General features: G+C 44.7%; 1 protein-coding gene across 1 annotated transcript in view; it reads left to right on the top strand.

Moving 5' to 3' along the window:
* The window catches only part of SH3D19 (SH3 domain containing 19), a 151,401-nt gene that overhangs the window by 100,054 nt on the left and 32,201 nt on the right, over window positions 1-19,146 (top strand). The window contains exon 8 of the mRNA XM_026647849.2: window positions 18,801-18,908. Coding sequence (XP_026503634.1) covers window positions 18,801-18,908 — 108 coding nt within the window. The remainder of the gene's footprint in view (window positions 1-18,800; window positions 18,909-19,146) is intronic.

Here is a 19,146-nt window from a genome sequence, read left to right as displayed (position 1 = left end):
ACAAAAACATCTATCAGTTATGTTTACACACACTAATTAATATTACATCGCTTTTATTGCTAAATTTTTCTTTCTTTCTTGAACTTTGGTAACCTTACAAAAACGGGTTTTTCTTGATAAGAATTCAAGCATGTGCTGATTTAAGCCTGTTCATGGGCCATATAGTACTGTAATAGCTGTTGCTAACATAAAATAACATATTGGAGACTTTTAAATAACAGTAAACAATTTACTTAACTTGTTTTTGATAAGACTGTACAGATAGCTGTTGCTGGCCTGCCTGCCTAGCTTCAAGTACAAGCCATGTCCTTCTGCTGATAAGGCTCATTACATACAACACTATGGGTAACTTTGGTTCCTACTTCAGAGTTCCAGCTATCATTACAATACCATCAGTTTTTAAGCAGAATTCCCAACTGCAATCCATAAGGAGTGCCTCTTAAAAACAGATGATACAATAAAGCCCATGATGAATGAAAAACATTTTTGAAAATGTGAATTTGGGAATGAGAGAGAGAGAGAGTGTATGAGAGAGAGAGAGAGAGAGAGAAGGGTCTAACACTTTTTTAGCTGTTTGCTTCACTTAGCATTAAAAATGTTCAGCTATTTGGAAATGTATACATAAATAGTACATGGCTGTCACATTAAGTTTATATTTATTAATGGTAATGTGTTCTCATTATAACTTGTGCTTTGCATAATTGGATGGAATTTTGATTTACTACCTCTTCCTTTCTGTATTGACGTAATAACTCCAGGATGGATTTAGGAAGGAAACTGTATAAATGCCTTGTATATTAAGTTCAGTACTGCTGATAGCAATACATGTATTTTCAGAACTGCTTTGAATCATTTGCTAACAGACTGCTTTTAAAAGAAGTGAAATAAGGCTGACCCAGCATTCTGTTGGCAATGAAATGTGCTGCAATATAGGTGATCAGCTCAGGATAGACAGAGTCCTTTTCTTCGTGGACTGATGGGGTCTGGAACACTGCAGAAGCAGTATCATTCCCTGGGGGAAGAGAGAACTTTTGAATTACTTGAGAATTACTTCCTAGTCCACTCCAGGAAATGTAGTGGGACTGGAAATGACTGGCTCTGAATAGAGTTATGTTTAGCTCTTTTTGTCCGGAGGGATGTTGCTGCAGTGCAGAGCAGAGCATAAGACTTTTTTCCAAACACTCAAAGTAAAACTTGTACTTCAGTGGTTAAAGGAAACAAACAAATATAAATATTCTGGAGTCCAGCTGACAAGCAGTCAGGCAGAATTCTTACATTTAAAGGTCCAGTACAAAGAAAACAGAAAAGACCAGTACTCACCTTCTTGTAACTGTTGTTCTGCGAGAGGTGGTGTTCACGTCCATTTCAATCAGGTGTGCGCGCACCACGTGCACAGTCGTCGGAAACTTTTCCCCTTAGCAGCTCCCGTCGGGTCAGCCAGGGAGCCACCTGGAGTGGCACCCTCATGGCGCTCAATATGTGACCCTGCCGACCCAACCTCCCTTCAGTTCCTTCTTGCCGGCTACTCTGACAGAGGGGAAGAAGGGTATTGGAATGGACGTGAACAACACATCTTGAAGAACAACAGTTACAAGAAGGTGAGTAACCATCTTTTCTTCTTCGAGTGCTTGTTCACGTCGATTCCAATCAGGTGACTCCCAAGCCCTCCACAGGGGTAGGGTCGGAGTTAAGGAATCAGTGACTGGAGCACTGCTCTACCGAGAGCTGTATCGTCTCTAGTGTGCTGTGTGATGGCATAGTGGGTGGTAAACGTGTGCACCGAGGACTAGATTGCCGCTCTGCAGATCTCTTGGATGGGCACCTGGGCCAAGAAAACAGTGGATGAGGTTTGAGCTCGTGTCGAGTGGGCCGTTATAGCCAGGGCTGGGACCTTGGCGAGGTCATAACAGGTACTGATGCAGAAGCCCTTTCATCCGGTCTGCCACCGCTACAACAGCTGGTTTGACTTCCTGAAAGGTTTTGTGCACTCAATCTAGAATGCTAGCGCTCTCCACACATGTAATGAGTGGTGGAACCTCTGCTCCTGTGCATTAGCATGTGGCTTGGGATAGAAAGCTGGTAGAAAAATGTCCTGTCTGAGGTGGAATTGGGATACCACCTTGGGCAGGAAAGCTGGGTGCGGTCTGAGCTGTACCTTATCCTTGTGGAAGACTGTGTAGGGGGGGTCGGAAGTTAGTGCTTTTAACTCCGGCACCCTCCTGGCCGATGTGATGGCAACCAGAAAGGCCACCTTCCACGAGAGAGACACAAGGGAACATGTAGCCAGTGGCTCGAATGGGGCTCCCATTAGTCTAGCTAGGACCAGGTTGAGGTCCCAAGTCGGTACCAGTGGGCAAGACTGAGGGTATAGCCATTCCATGCCCTTAAGGAAACGGCCCACTATAGGGTTGGCGAAGACTGAATGCCCCAACTCTCCTGGGTGGAATGCTGAGATGGCCGCAAGGGCCACCATGATGGATGATCCAGCCAGGCCTTGCTGCTTCATGTGCAGTAGGTAGTCCAGGATGAATGATATAGATGCCTGAAGTGGGGATAGGCGACTGTGATCGCACCAGCACGAGAACCGTTTCTGTTTGGCCAGGTAGGTGGCCCTGGTGGCTTCCAGGCCATGAGATAGAGGGACTTGAGGTCCGGGTGACAGAGGCGACCGTGGTCCTGTGTAATCAGATCGGGAAGGAGCGGCAGCATGATGAGGGTGCCCACTGACAGCTCCAGAAGCGTGGTATACCAGTGCTGGCATGGCCATGCTGGAGCAAGCAGAATTACCTCCGCCTTGTCTCTGTGGATCTTGAGGAGAACCTTGTGAACGAGTGGTATCGGAGGGAAGGCATACATTAGACGGTTCCCCCAGTGCATCATGAACATGTCCGAGATTGATCCTGGGCTGTGTGCTTGGACACTTCCTGTTGCTCCTGGTGGTGAATAGGTTTACTCGGGGAAACCCCTACCTTTGGAAGATTGAATGTATGACGTCCAGACGGATGGACCACTCCTGACTGCGGAATGACCTGCTGAGGTGGTCCGCAAGCTCGTTGCATGCTCCCGGGAGATAGAACATCTCAAGGTGAATGGAGTGGGCTACACAAAAGTCCCACAGGTGGAGAGCCTCCTGAAAGAGAGGGGAGGAGCAGGCTTCGCCCTGCTTGTTTACGTAAAACATGGCGGTGGTGTTGTCGGTCAACACCGCCACACACTGACCTTGCAATATTGTATGGAAAGTCTGGCAGGCTAGTCTCACTGCTCGGAGTTCCTTTATATTGATGTGGAGCAGGATCTCAGATTGTGACCACATGCCCTGAGTCTGTAGGTGGGCCCCCCCAACCTGGGTCTGACGCATCTGTTACTAAGGTCATGGATGGTTGAGGGGTGGTGAATGGGACTCCTTTGCAGACCATGCGATGGTCCAACCACCAACCTAGGGTATATAAGACTCATAACAGTACTTTTACTACTGAGTCTAAACTGTCTCCATCTGGGTGATAAGTTGAGGGAAGCCACACCTGGAATGGCCTGAGCCTCAGCCTGGCGTGCCTGACCACATAGATGCGTGCCGCCATGTGTCCCAGGAGGTTGAGGCATGTCCTTGCGGTAGTGGTGGGGTATTGTCTGAGAGTCTAAATTATGTATGACAGTGTTTGAAATCTGGACTCTGGTAGTATCGCTCTTGCCTGAACCAAGTCCAGCACCACCTCAATGAATTCTTTTAGTTGGGTGGGTGACAATGTCGATTTGTCCACATTGAGGAGGAGACCTAGTCTCTGGAAGCTCTCTCTGACTAACCGGACCTGGGACTCCACCTGCTCCCTGGAGCGCCCCCCGCAGCAGCCAGTCATTTGAGCCACCTGCACCTGCCTCTTTCGGAGAAAAGCCACGACCATGGACATGCACTTGGTGAACACCCAGGAGGCTGTTGATAAACCGAATGGGAGTACCGTGAACTGATAATGTATGCGGTTGACAACAAACCCTGGAAGAGTCTGTGGGCTGGCCAGATGGCTATATGAAAGTACGCGTATTTTATGTTGAGGGCAGCATACCAATCCCCTGGATCCAAGGAAGGGATAATTGTGCTCAGGGAGACCATGCGGAACTTCAACTTTACAATGAACTGGTTGAGTCCTCGTGGGTCTAAGATGGGTCTGAGACCCCCCCCCCCTTTGCCTTGGAGATTAGGAAATAACAGGAGTAGAATCCCTGGCCCCTTAGCTCCTGAGGAACTTCCTCCACTGCCCCTATGGTGAGGAGCAATTGCACCTCCTGGATAAGGAGTTGCTCGTGAGAGGGGTCCCTGAAGAAGGACAGGGAAGGGGGGTGGGAGGGAGGGGGAGAGCAGAATTGGAGAGAATATCCCACTTCTACTGTGCGAAAAACCCAGCGGTCTGATGTTATGTGGGACCATGCACGGTAGAAGTGGGATAGACAGTTCAAAAAATGGGGGGGAATGATCCATGATAGTGGCTGGTACACTGTCCTTGGGCGTCACTTCAAAACCCTTGCTTGGCTCCCGACGATGGCTTGATTGGGCCCTGCCCTTGGCCTGAGGGAAGGTTGGAGGGTCTTTGCCTATTGTTCCTGCCCCTACAGCGGTATGTGTCCTGCCTCGGGTGGGGTTGGTGTTGCCTCTGCTGCTGTAGGGGCTGAGGCTTGAAGGGCTTTCTCTGGGTATCAGGCATGTGCATCCCTAGAGATTTCATCATTGCCATTGAGTCTTTGAGGCTCTGAAGCCTCGAGTCTGTCTGGTCCAAAAACAGCCCTGTGCCCTCAAAGGGAAGATCCTGCAAGGTCTTCAGAACTTCCGGTGGAAGCCCGGAAGCTTAGAGCCAAGCTGTTCTCCTAATGACCACCCCCTAGGCTATGGTACGTTCCGCAGAGTTGGCCGAGTCGAGTGAGGCCTGCAGGGATGTCCTGGAGACTGCCTTTCCCTCCTCGACCAGAGCTGAGAACTCAGCCTTTGACTCAGTGGGGAGTAACTCCTTATATTTAGACATGGAGTTCAGCGAATTAAAATTATACCTGCTGAGGATAGCTTGCTGGTTAGCTATCTTCAGCTGTAGACCCCCGTGGCATAAATTTTTCTGCCAAAGAGGTCCATCCATTTGGCCTTGGGAGCCGGCGCCTGTTGCCCCTGGCGCTCCTTCTCATTCATCGCTGAGACCACCAGGGAGCAAGGGTGTGGGTGGGAGAACAAGAATTCATAACCCTTGGAGGGAACAAAATATTTCCTTTCCACACCCCTGGCGGTGGGCAGAATGGAGTCTGGAGTCTGCCATAGAGTATTATAATTGTTGCCAATAGTTTTAATAACCAGCAACACCACTCTGGAAGGACCCTCCATAACAAGATTGTCCACCACCGGGTCCTCTGACTCGATGACTTCATCTGCCTGTAGGCCCATATTACAGGCAATGCAGCGGAGGAGGTCCTGGTGGGCCCTGTGGTCAATGGGCGGAGGACCTGAAGCTGATGCTCCTGCCATTGCCTCATCAGGTGAAGATGACGAGGAGGACAGTAGGGGTACAGGGTCGTCGTGGCCCACCATGTGCTCAGGTTGGTCCTGGGTAGCATTGGTGTCAAGTGGTTCGGCCTGATCAGATGTGACCTAGGTTGTGGGTGGGTCTGGGGACAGTTCCATTGTGATCTCTGTAGTATGAGGGGGCAGTCTGGATAGTGTCACCTCTGTAGTACGAGGGTTGGTTCTATCCGCCGTTGACCGTGCCGGATGATGCCCCAACGTAACAAACCTAGAAACCCTGGAAAGGGTTGGTAAGCCTAGGGGGTCCAGAAGGGTCATTGTGCAGTGGGTGGCCACTGTGGTTGCTCAGTCGACCTGGCATGCCTCCAGCGCTTGTCTGACCTGTGCCTACTGTGCTGTGAATAGTAGGAGTCAGCCTCAGAGTCTGAGGATCCTGAGGGCGATGACCATGGCGGTGCTGACAATCCCTGCGCCAGCGGTCGGTGCCGAGAAGAGGAAGTCTGGGATTGGAGCCGTGTAGATGATTGGTGCTGGCTTTCCCACGACTTAGACCGGTGCCGCGAGTCCGGTGCCGGGCAATGGCTCCTGTGTTCCAGTGCCGTATCTCGGTGTCGGACGATAGAGGGCGACTGCGATCGGTGCCGACTCCTTGGTGCCAGAGACACAGAATGTCACGCTCCCTGCACTGTGCAATCTTGTAGCAGTGCCGGTGCCAGAGGTGTTGTGGTGATATAGATTGGGAACGGTGCCATGAACAGTGCTGGTCTGGTGAGGAAGAGGGCCTCATCATTGCAGGTTTGTCTCTAGATGGCACCCGTCTAGGTGGTGCCAAAGGCTTATCTCAAACAGCAAGGGCTGAGGCGTAGAACTTTCTATCTGCTCCCTTGCAGCCTCGAAAGTCTCTGGGGTGGAGGGGAGTTCCAAATCCTCCACCAAGCAGTGCCCTGCTGGAGAGTCGCTGGGTGCCAAACTCAATGGTGCCAACTGGGTCGCTGGAGTCAACGGCACAGGATCTTGCTGTTTGGAAGTTAAGTCCTTCCTCTGAGGCAGCAAAGTCTACCCAGATGGTCTCGCTCTCTGAAGAGAGCGCCCTCTGTCCACCTTCTTATGGCACTTATGGGGGACCGGGGATGTTGACCGATGCCAGGGCGCCGCACCGTCCTGCGTCTTCAGTACCGAGGGGCTCTAGCACCAGAGTCCTTCCTCGATACCGGTTCACAGACCGACACTGGGGCGCTCCACACCGAGCTTGAGCCCAGGATTTGGCAGTTGGGTGCCACTGGACGGAGTGCAGCTTCCATTAATAGTTGCCTCAAACAGAAATTGCGTTCCTTCCTCGTCCTGGGTTTGAAAGCCTTACAGATCTTACAACGCTTGGACTGATGTGCCTCCCCTAGACACCTCAAGCACGAGTCGTGAGGGTTGCTGTTGGGCACAGGTTTCTTGCATACACCGCAAGATTTAAATCCTTGGCTTGAGGCATGCCCCAGAGCCCAAGGTAGGGTGAGGGGAGAACGACCCACTCACCAAGACTGTCCTAACTACTAAACAATAAACTAACTACAAAACAAAAGAAAAACTGTGTAGAACTAAGTAATGGCTAAGGGAACACTTGCAATCAAGCAAGCAAAACGCAGTTCCAACACCACCACGGACGGTAAGAAGGAACTGACGGGGGGTCAGGTCGGCAGGGTCATATATTGTGCGCTATGAGGGCGCCACTCCACGTGGCTCCCTGGCCGACCCGACAGGAGCTGCTAAGGGAAGTTTCTGACGACCGTGCATGCAACGCGCACAGACCTGATTGGAATCGACGTGAACAATCACTCAAAGAAGAATCATAGCTACATACATTACAGATTGCCCCACCGATCCAAGAGAAATTAAATAAATATTGAACCAGAAATCCTGTGTTAACACAGAGAATTGCCAGAAAAATTAACTCTCCACCAGAAAAGAAGAAGATTACCACTCTATTCACCTTTCTGATAGCTTACATTCATCCTATGGATACATATGAAAAGAATACTAGGTTTAATTTTTCAAGGTGTTTTTTACAAACTCAAAAATTAAGTATAGAAGAATCAGACTTTAGTTGTCTGACTTCTCCCGTAGTCCGATGGTAATGATTTTGTTAATGTAGGAAGTAGGTTTGTTTGCTCACCCTACCTCTTATCTGCAGAAGACAAAAGGATTTGCCTGTGGTCTCACTTAACATCAGTGTAAATCAGGATTAACACCAGTGAAATCAGTAAAGTTGCCTAGGTGTTGGTGAGATCAGAATCGTGCCCCCGTCTCTTGTTACTATTGGCAGCACTATGACGTGACAAAGGATCCACAAGAAAAGCACTTGCGCGGTAAAAAGTATGATGACATATTGCACTAACAGGTGCTTTCCATGTTCCCATAGGAACAGCTTTAGGTTAGCAAGATGAATCCTCAGTAAAATGCTTTGTAAAGGCATGAAGAGCAGCTATAATCTGCTCCCAATTCCCCCGACCTTTGCATTTGTAATGAATAATGACATAGCAAAATGCCAGGGCTCCACACTTGTTGCTATGGCAACCCTAGAACAGAAGAAAGGGCTTTAATAGGTGGTGCTTGGGACACAGCACTTACCACTTGTTTGTAAAAGAACAGTTTTACATCACAAATGATAATGTACCGAAACTTAATATTTCTGAAATGCAGCTAAAATATGCTTGTCTGGTGCTTAGACCTATGTATTAGCACTGAACAGATACATCACTGCTTTAGTTAGAGCCTGCCGCAAATATAACACCGAAAACTCTTCTACAGAAAGAGAGAGTCAAACACAAATGTAAGCACACATGATGAAACAGATTCTGTGGCATCACAGCAATTCAACTGGCTTGCTAAAAACTAATATAAACATTAATGAATTTATCCTCATGGCACCCCTGTAAGATAGAGAGGTGTTTAATCCCCATTTTGCAGGTGGGGAATTGAGGTACAGAAAGCTTAAAGCCCTGACTTTTAAGAGTGTTCAACACTTATGAAAAACAAGCCCCAAGCAACTTTCCCAAGGCCATATAGGAGGCAGAGCCTTGATTTCAACCCAAATCTCCTGAGTCCCAATGCAGCCTAAACCTTCTTTGACCAGGGCCGGCCCACAACATTTTGGCATCTGAGGCGGGGAGCTCAAATGACGCCCTCGCTTGAGCTAAAACTTTGAAAGGTCTCAATTTTGCCTTATTCCTGTTATACTCCTCTCATGGTACTGCTCTGCTACCTACCCCAGTAAAGGAGAGATAACAACTTAAAATACCTTGTTCAAAAATTTTAAGTAACACTTAACTTTCAAACGCCTGAACAGCAAATGTAACTTTTCTTGTCTGCATAGTAAACACTGGCATTTTTATCTCTTTGAATAATCAAAGTGGTGCTTTCCATGCCTTCTTGGTTGCAAAGATTTGAACTGCTTCCTGCTGAAGGTCCACAGTCTGGGCCAGCTCATGGTCTACTGAGATGGTTGCAAGGCTGACCAGCCTCTCCTGTGTCATTATGGAGCGTAGATGTGTTTTTATTAACTTCAGCTTGGAGAAGCTCCGTTCTCCACTGGCAACTGTTACAGGAAGTGTTAGAAGTATGCGCAAAGCAACCAAAGCATTTGGAAAGAGGGTGGTCATCTTATTTGTGCACATACCGGTATATTCCAGAACAGCCTTTGGAGTTGATCCTGCTGAAATGTATCTTGAAAGTGCTTTCAGTTCATCACCTAAATCACTCGCATCAATATCGCGGATGTCATCATGTGTCAACACTGTCTCTAGTGCCCTCCATTGCTGGTGTAGGTCTTCTTCAGGTATAGTGAGGAGTTTTGGAATATCATACAAGTCCCAAATATATTGCTGTGTTCCTTGAGTTGCATGAAACGTTCTTCAGCTGACTGTATTGCACAATCTAGCACCTGGTTAAAGAATTCAACTTTGAATTGTTGTTTGGGGTATTTTATGGGATTATCCTGTGCCTCGTAATCAAAATGTCTTCTTCTTTGGTGACTCTTGTATTTTTGAATGGGTGGGAAAATAGCTTCAGTGTGAAGTTCCTCTGCCAACTTCTGTGCCCTCTTCAGAACGTTTTGAAATCCCTCATCTGACCGGAAAGACTGTAGGTATGACTTTGCTGTCCATTTGTTCCACTGCTTCAGATATATCAAGGTCAACACCTTGGAGTCTCTTGCTTACAACATTTATTTCAAACAGTATGTCATGCCACAACACTAAGTTGTGTATGTTTCTGGTGATTCCATTTCCCTCTGCCACTGTTCTCCCACAAACAGTTCTTGTCATAGCATTATCCTCCGTAATGGCAACTATGGCATCATCCATCTTCCCAATTTGGTGTTTGATAGGTTTTATCGCCTCCACTCGACTTTCCCATCGTGTGGCACTCAGTGGTTTCAGTGTCAGAGTGGATGTTCCCAGATGTTGCTTCAAAATTTGCAATCGATGAGTTGATGCAGAGAAAAATACATAAATGCTTTCAATTGCATTAAAAAATTCAGCAGCCTCACTAGGAGCTGATGCTGCATCACTGACCACCAAATTCAATGAATGAGAACTGCATGGGACAAAAAAAGCTCGAGGGTTTAACTCTCAGATCCGTGTCTGCACTCCTCTGTTCTTTCCTCTCATGTTGGCACTATTATCGTAGCCCTGACCTCTCATGTCGGCTATCGCAATTCCCGTATCTTCCAGCTTTTTAAGAAGCACATTTGTTATACCAGCTCCTATAGTTATCATCAATGTCAATAAATTCTAGAAAATGCTCTCTGACAGTCACCATTGCAGGGACATTTTCACTAGGTTCTGTTGTTGTTACAAAACACACCATTAAAGTCATTTGTTCCGTATGGCTGATGTCAAGTGTGCAGTCCAGAATAACAGAGTAATATCTTGCTGACTTCAGATCTGCCACAATCTTCTGTTTGACTTTTGTTGCCAGTAACTGTGTGATCTCATTTTTAATTGTTATTCCAAGGTAGTGGTGTGTGTACACTTCTTGGGTGGTGACTCTTCTTAGATGCTCCTGGAGTACAGCATCAAACTCAGCCATCAGCTCCACAATTTTAAGGAAGTTTCCATTGTTTGGCACATACAGCTGATCTGAAGTGCCATGCAATGCTAGGTTTTGGGTAGCAAGCATTCTCACAATGGCAATGGGCCTTTTCAGAACATTTTGCCAGTAAAGAGACTCTGCTGCAATCTTATCTTGATGCTGATCATCTATGGTGGCCTATAACTTTAGTCTCATCTCAAGCTCTTTCCACCTATGGAATGCTCTCTGGTGATTTGCTGCCTTCTCATGGCATGCCAGATTTTTAGCCAGATTTTCCCAGTCCTTTGTTCCTGTAGAACCCAATGCGGCTGGAACATTAGACTGGATGTGTTTGCAACAAAAACAGTATGCAGCATTCTTAGTTTTTGAGTACATAAGCGATGGCCTCTCCACTTTGTCACCATTGGGGATTTCACGCCAGTAATGTGTTGGATGGAAACTTCTATTTTCATTGTCTTTGGGGAACATGAAGTTTTTCACTTGCTGTGGCCCATGCAGTACAAGGAAGTCCCTCAGGCTTCTGCTCAAGTGGGTCCACAGTCCTGGATCATCTAGACTTAAGGAACTAAACTCAGCAGCAGCTGTTTCTTGTGCCTCCACCACACTTTTCTCTGATCTACACTTTTCTTCAGTGTGCATGGTTACATCCATTTGAGATGGAGATATGGATGCTGCAGTAGCTGCCAGGTCACCTGCACTCTGACTAACTGGAAGATCAGGCATCTCCTCACCACTCACATCCTCACTGGGGCCGGAAGGCTCACTGTGAACATTTGTGTCTATGTATCTCAGCAGAGCTCCTTCCTGCTTAGATAGAAAAGCTTTCTTTGCTTTCTTTCTTTTTCTGAATGCTGCCCCAGAGGGGTGTTTTCTTCTTTCACTCATGACTGCTGTTCTGTGCCAGCTATAGCGGCTCTCAACACTCAATTGAAGGGGACAAATAAGCAGGCTGGTAGCAGGGCCTGAGTGAGGGAAGATATCAGCATCTTAAGGGCCTAACTGGCTCCTACTACTTCAGTTGACTGCCTGTTCTCCTCAAGTGGGTTAAAGGAAGCAGCAGGAAACAAGAAGCTCCCTGAGAAGCTGGTGTTAATCACTCCATACTCCTGGGGGTGCCAGAGAGGTACATAAGAGGCTCCTCCTCCTCTCTCTCACTGCAGCTCCTGCTGCTTTCTGTTATTCCCTCTCACCTTTTCTCCTGCCTGCCTGTTATGTCTCTTGTGCCCTCCTTCCTCCAGCACAGCACTCCACCATCTCTGTGCATCTAGAGCAGAGAGAACACATATGCACCAGCAGCAGACACAATTTTCTAAATTCTGGGTCCTAATGGTGCACCCCCCCCCCACAGTCTGGCACCTGAGGTGGCCGCCTCAGTTCGCCTCATGGTAAGGCCAGCCCTGTCCTTGACAAGGCCTGTGTTTATATCATAATGAAATGACTCAAGGTTCAGGAAGAGAGTCAGGCCAAAAGTCAACCACTCAAAATGTGCAAGCATCTATTTTGAGTGTAGTTCTTAAAGTGTTAGTGCTTTAATAAAGGTTTGTGGTGTTTGGTTTTTTTTATGTTTTTCCAAGTTATGACCTGTGCATTTGTGACTTCATATAGAGGTTTCAATAATCAGCAAGTTGGATTCTGCATTTCCATTTTTTACAACGACATAGGATGGAAATCCTAGCCCCATTTCACCCATAGCATGTATGTTGTGTTCTTCTCCTTTCTTTATCCTCCTGCACCCTCAGATGCATAGGGTGTCCAAAACTTTCCACCATTTACTTTTGTCTTGTGCTGGTCTTTTTCAGGCTTCTGAATTTTCATGTTGGTGGATTTTGCTTTTTCTCCATTGTTGTGCATAAAGTTTCCCTAGATTGCCCTCTTTTATTTTTCCCAGGTGGAAGTCCTGTTGGTGGCATCCTTAAAGCATGTCCTAAGTACGTCCATCGTCGTCATCTTACCATTTTTAATTATTTAGTTCCATTTGCTTTAGTCAGAATTTTTGATGTTGCAAGAAACTCTTTCCATTTTATTCTGAAGCTCTTCCCTAAGCATTTACTTTGGAACGAGTTAAGGTTCTTATCAATTTCAGTTGTAGATTTCCATGCTTCTGCTTCATAAAAGAGACATAATGCTGATATTAAAAATTTGTATTTTGGTATACAGTAGCCAATCATGCTACTTTTCCAAATCTTTTCAAGCTTTTGAAAATTGTGCTGCTTTTGATATTCATTGCTTGTCATTACTGTACACCTCACTCCCTAGTTAGGTAAAATTATTTGCTTCTTCTAGCATTTCTCCATCTACTCTGATGGATGCTTTCAGGACATTGATAGCGGTATATTTTGTCTTCCCCTTGTTGATAAACAAATCAGCTTGTTTTGCTGTGACTACCAAAAGCTGGGACTTTTCTTCAATTACAGGATATGTTAAACTAAACAGAACAATGTCATCAGCAAAAATGAGTGCTTAATCATTTATCCATAAAATTCATTAGTTGCCTTCTCCATGACATAGTCAATGACCATTGCAAACAATAGTGGGGACGTAATGCACCTTTGCCTTACTCCAATTGTCACTGCAAACCATTGGTTGATGTTGTCACCATCTCTTACTACACACTTTGGTGTGTGTATGTGTTGCTGGTATAATATGTTTAGCAGGGGTTCTCAGACTTTCTTGCACCATGACCCCCTTACTACACGATCCCAGGAGGAGGGACTGAGATCTGAGCCTGCCCAAGCCCACCATCCTGGCGGGGGGCCAACGCCGAAGCCTGAGCCCCACCACCCCAAGTAGGGGGGTCAAAACCGAAGCGCAAGGGCTTGTAACCTGAGCCCTGTTACCCACGGCTGAAGCCCTCGGGCTTCGGCCCCAGGCAGTGGGGCTCAGGCTTTAGCTTCGGCTCCGAGTGGTGGGCTTGGGTTTGGGCTGGGGCTTCGGCCCTGGGCTGTGGGGCTGAGGTTTCGGCTTCGGCCCTGGGCCCCAGCAAGTCTAATGTCAGCCTTGGTGACCCTATTAAAACAAGGTCGCAACCCACAGTTTGAGAACTGCTGTGTTACAGCATCAGCATTGACACTGAACAGTCAGGCAAGGAGACATGCCCCTTGTCTTAAAGGACGTACAGATGACCAAGTAAAGCCTAATGCAAGTTTCTTTAAGATGGGGAAATAATGGAGTTGAGTTATCTAAAACACGTATTTAAATTAGAGACCTTCAAATGATTTTAGATAGAAATCCTTTATGCTACAGGGGTTCTATATGGAATGGAGTTGCTAATTATTTTATTTTTTGCCTTCCTGATAGGATGGTTAGATTCAGATCTTTTTCAAAAAATGTCTTCCCATTCACTAATTGAGATATTCCTGATACACCAGAGCTATATTTGGCCCATGCATTTTAAGAGGAATTGACTTGATTTGTAGACAGAAATAGCATATTGTACATCTGGAGTAGAGAGGTTTCCTTCATGAGCTCCATCACATTAGTGTATTTCCATTTTACAAGCATGGCTATTGCTGCATTTCATATTATGTCTATTTATCTCATAATTATAGTAGGAAAGTTCAATTTTGTCTGCAGGGAAAACAAAGAGCCATTTGAGTATTCTCTAAGTTATTTAAAAATATACAGTCTGGGACCTGTCTGCTATGAGACATTGCCTGGCTGCTTATTTTTAGTTGTTTCCTTGTAATAGGAGATTCGGCACTTCTATAAATGCTTCTAGCCTAGTATGGTCCAGACCTAGCCTTAGAAGAATGTAGCTTCCCTTAGTGAGTGTGAAAGTGAGAGTTCTTGTCTATTTCATCCTGCAATTTATAAGAGGAGATCATCTTGGATCTGATTTTAAGAAAGCACTGAAGCATGTTTTTAAGTCCCATTCACTTCAATGCTTTACTGAATTGGGGCCATAGGATGTGTTCCTAGTATGCTTTCCTGAATAACTGGGCTGGCTGCTGGAAGTCTCTATGTGGGCAGGGAAAGAAGAATTCCAGGCCACTGGCCCTATGCCTACACAGCAACTAGATACCTGTAGCTGGCCCGTGCCAGCCGACTTGGGCTCATGGGGCTTGGGTTGTGGGGCTGTTTCATTGCTGTGTAGACTTCTGGGCTCAGGCTGGAGTCCTTGGGCTGGGATTCTCCCAGCCCTCAGGGTCCTAGAGCCTGGGCTCCAGCCTGAGCCCAGAAGTCTACACAGCAATGAAACAGCACCACATCCCGAGTCAGCTGGCACGGGCCAGCCGCAGGTTTTTCTTTGTGTAGACATATCCAGAGTGACAGCAGATCAACTTTATAGCTGCCACTCCAGTCTTAGATCTGGAGTAGTCTCTGTAGCCCTACTGTCCCTCCTCTCCAGATCTGCACAGTGATGGATCAGCTGATCACTTCTCCTAACTAATCCCAAAATTCACAGAATGCAGAGCACCACAGGAAATTTTCTTACAGCTGGACTCCAGAGCATGCACATGTTACACACCCCTGTGTGAGCACCTGAAATCCTGCCTCCTGCACAGCTGATCTGCACTGGATTCCACTGTGGTTTTTACCTGCAACCATTGTGGGAAGAGGTGTGGGCAGAACATGCCCATAGCACCTATCATGCTGGAGGATTGCAAAGCACAGTGAGAACAATGTATATTAGGGGTCACTCACCCAGCAGTGAAAGGCTAGTGTGGACTATGCAGCCATTAAATGACAAGAATGGTTTTTAAAAACAAAAGCAAATAATTAACGTCTCCAAATCAAAATACAGGGGGAATTTGAGGTAGGCAGAATGTGATTAACCAAGCTGGAATTAGGCAGGACACCTATGTTAATACCTCAAATCTAGCAAATAGGGGGAATTTGTAATGTCTGAGCGGTCAGGCCCTTTTTATTTAACATATCCACCAGGCAGTATTTCCATTAGCATAGTACCACCTATCACCATACTAGCGTTGGTTCAGTATTGGTTCCATTCTGGTTTGGAATTCTGTCTATTGAATCTCCAACCATATTTCCAGCAGCACCTAGGTTTATCCTTGAAAGTCTCCACTTAAGTGTGGATAGGCATGATTCTACTCAGGCTGTGAAGTGGTTTCACCGAGATGAGATTTTAATAAATCTCTGTGTTTTTAAAGAGGGTGGACTAATTCTAGAAGACCCAGATAGCCATCTTGATTTTTTGTGTCTCTCAGTCTAGAGAGACTTTTGAAAAATCCTTATTTAATATATAATAAAACATTTCAGGTAGACACAGTGCATACTTCTGTAACGGTAATGCATGTTATGATGCCAACAAATCAGCATTCCTAGGGCTATGATGTCATTCTTGGATGTATTGAGAGCACTATTTGCAGGACTTAGTCAAAACAGGGTGGCTTTTTCAAAATACATAATAAAAATTACATTTGCCACTTTCCTCGACCTACCTGTTTGGGGGTCCCCCCATTTTTGTTGAGATATCTGCCACATCTTTTACTTTTCTTAGAAGAAAGGAACATAAAACAGATTGCTCATCTTATTGTCTCCTAGATATAAACTAACAATAACAGCTTCAGAAAGATAGCCACCATCTTCCCCTAAATAAAGGCAAATATCTGCTACATCATCCCTTTATTTTTTGGTGTGGAACAAAGATGGTAAAATGGGGCTGGATGAAATATGTCTGACTCTTCTAAGCCAATAGAACCAAGAGAAAATATATGTGGTAGTCAGATGCACACTGCATTTTCCCTAACTTAAGCACACATGAAGGGGAATATGTTATCAAAGGGAGGTTATAAAATAAACTGTTTTATTTGCAGTCACAAAAAAGTCAGACTCAGGAAAATACAGGCTGTGAAAATAATATAAAAGGATTATTAAAGAAAAATGATAGTCATCTATTGATATTGGTGTTATCTGTTATGAAGAATGCACTAGAAGATTAATTTACTTGAGTTGTTAGTGCATTTTCTATTTTCACACTTTTCTGAATCATGCTCAAACCATGCCCAATTGTTGTTAAATACCTTTTAAAAAAATCCATATGCTGTCAGTCCCATTACACAAAGCAGCATAGTAGTTTACCAGACAATTTTCACTAACACAACTCTGGGGAAAGAAATGACACAAACAAGTTAATGAGGTTTAAACTAATTATGAGGTGACAATAGTATTATTGAACATAAGATAATGAGTGGAAAATTCATGTTCCAATAAATGCTATTCTTAACCTTGTGATGACTACCACACAGATGAAGATTTAATGGTGACTTTTTCTCCAGGGTTACCTGTGTAGAGCAGTCTCTCTAGAACAGCACTAAATATTGTTAAAGGGGGTGGAGAGAGAAAAATGGAAACTGTTGACAACTAGGGGCTTGTTACAATCTATGTCCCCATCCTATAAAAATGTAGGCATGGGCTTTACTTTAAGCAGATGAGTAATCCCATTTGACTTAACTCTGCATATATCTTTGCAGGATTGGGGTGTCAATATACAGCTTTTGAAAAATCCTTCTTGGTGACCTCAAAAAAATGCCCATTTACAAAGACAGCTCAATGTGTGGATGTAGATATTTGTATGAAATCCACAGTGCAAAACAGTATATATTGGGGGGGAGGGGTGGGGGTTGAGTGACCTGTTCAGCTCTAATATATAAACTGGTTACACTACCATAGGGATATTCTCTAAGTGAAATTATCTTAATTGGGCCTATTTTTAATGGAATGATGTAGTTAGAATATACCTCCTCTCCCTCCCCATCCATAATCCAAATTTGAAATAATTTAAATGAAAACGTGATTTTTAACAAAACCATTCAGAGGCAAACACTGTATTTTTTTATGTTTAAAAACTCTAATTTAAATCTCCAAGTAGCAAATATTTCAGTTTCTTGGTAAATGGCATCAAATTCTGTTACTTACTATTTTTATAAGAAATGCTGTCCTCCCACAGTCTTTTATTAACGTAAATTCTGAACAGTTAACTTAAAGAAGTGATTTTATATTTTACCCCAGGGAGGCAGTCATTTTGTACAGAGTGCATTTCCTTTAATTCTATTTTGTCCTTTCTTGCCTTCAATGAAAAGAAGAAACTGGAGAATTTAAAGGAACACCCACTGTGATTCCTTATTTAAGTGCATCTGACACTCAATAACATCTTGTCTAGCTAGCACATATCTGAAACGGCCACCACATGAGATCAGTGCTGATTTGCAGGGGCTTCTGTGTGAATGGTGGATGGGAGTCATGGTGAATTTGTTGGTCAGAATACATCTCCCATTTCCATCTTATGCAATTGTGGTGCAGTAATTGTTGGCATCTTAATGTATGGGGATAGATACTGCCAGAGGAAGAAATAGTACTTGATAATATGGAGTGGATCTAAAATAGATACATGTTCCTTGGCATGGAGGCAATAGGAGTCCTGCCGGAATAAGGAGTTATTTGTTTATCCCAATACATTTCTATGACCGCCTTCTGCATGGTATCTGAACAATTCATAAACCATAATCAATTAAGTGTTAACTTCCTATCAAGCATGGAAAGTAATCCCATTTTACAGATGGAGAAACGGGGGCCTAGAGAGGTTGAGTGATTTGCCCAGGGTCACCCAGGAATGTCTGTCACATAGCCAGGAATAGAACCCAGCTCTGACTCTAGTCTTATGTTTTAACCACAAGACAAGCCTTCCCCATTACTTCAGGATTATGATCTGTAAAAAAGCAACACAAATTTCAAGGAAAACCTAACTTAGCCACTTATTAAGAGATAGAGGGGGCACCAAAAGGACTTTGTAACCAGAGCCTAATATTTGCAATGGAATATGTTGCTTGTTTTTGATAGGTCTTTTATCTTCTGTCTGATGACTTAGCTCTTTTACAGATACATTCACAGCTATGTATGCATATCAGAGCAACTGCTTTGGAACATGTTTCCCTAAAGCTGTACTGACTTCCCAAATCATTGTTATCCAGAGAAGCATATGCTGTTGGACTATGATTTGAATAGTCCTGGAAAGCATCTAGAACATGGTTTAAGTTAACTCATCTTTGAATCTCTTCTCAGTGCACATTTAGAAAAAAGTACATTATTTACTAAGGGCAGAGTAATCTGTTTTCATTAGCTCTATATTTATTGTCTCTCAATACCGAGATGGTGATTTTTCCCGTAGTCATGAAGTATACAAGTTGTTTAATAATGAATGAAGTGTCTGTCAAGGTGTGTGTTTAACAAATACACGCTAAATAAATGGTGTTTTTTTCATTAGATCCCTTTCAATTCCCCTCCAAAACCGAGCCTGCAAAGGAACAGACAGTTCAACCAGCTATAGCACGAAAGCCTACTGTGATCAGAATCCCATCTAAACCAGGGAAATGTAAGTCCTTCACACTTTTATTTCTTAGCTGAAGTTTTCAGATAGAGTTCAATAAAGAAATCATTTTATCAGAATTCACGACTGAAATACTGAATTACCTACAGCTAGTTACATTAACAGCTAGAAAAATCTTAGCCAAAATAATTTCATCCCTGTCAGTATTAAACAGTGAAGTCATGTTTAATGACTTTAATACTCAAGGAGCTAATAGAGGAGGTATCTGAGCCTCTAGCTATTA

This window comes from Terrapene carolina, unplaced genomic scaffold (genome assembly GCF_002925995.2).
Source record: "Terrapene carolina triunguis isolate 2854851 unplaced genomic scaffold, T_m_triunguis-2.0 Scaffold66, whole genome shotgun sequence".
Taxonomy (NCBI): Eukaryota; Metazoa; Chordata; order Testudines; family Emydidae; genus Terrapene; species Terrapene triunguis.
This window is presented reverse-complemented; position numbering and strand designations above follow the sequence as displayed.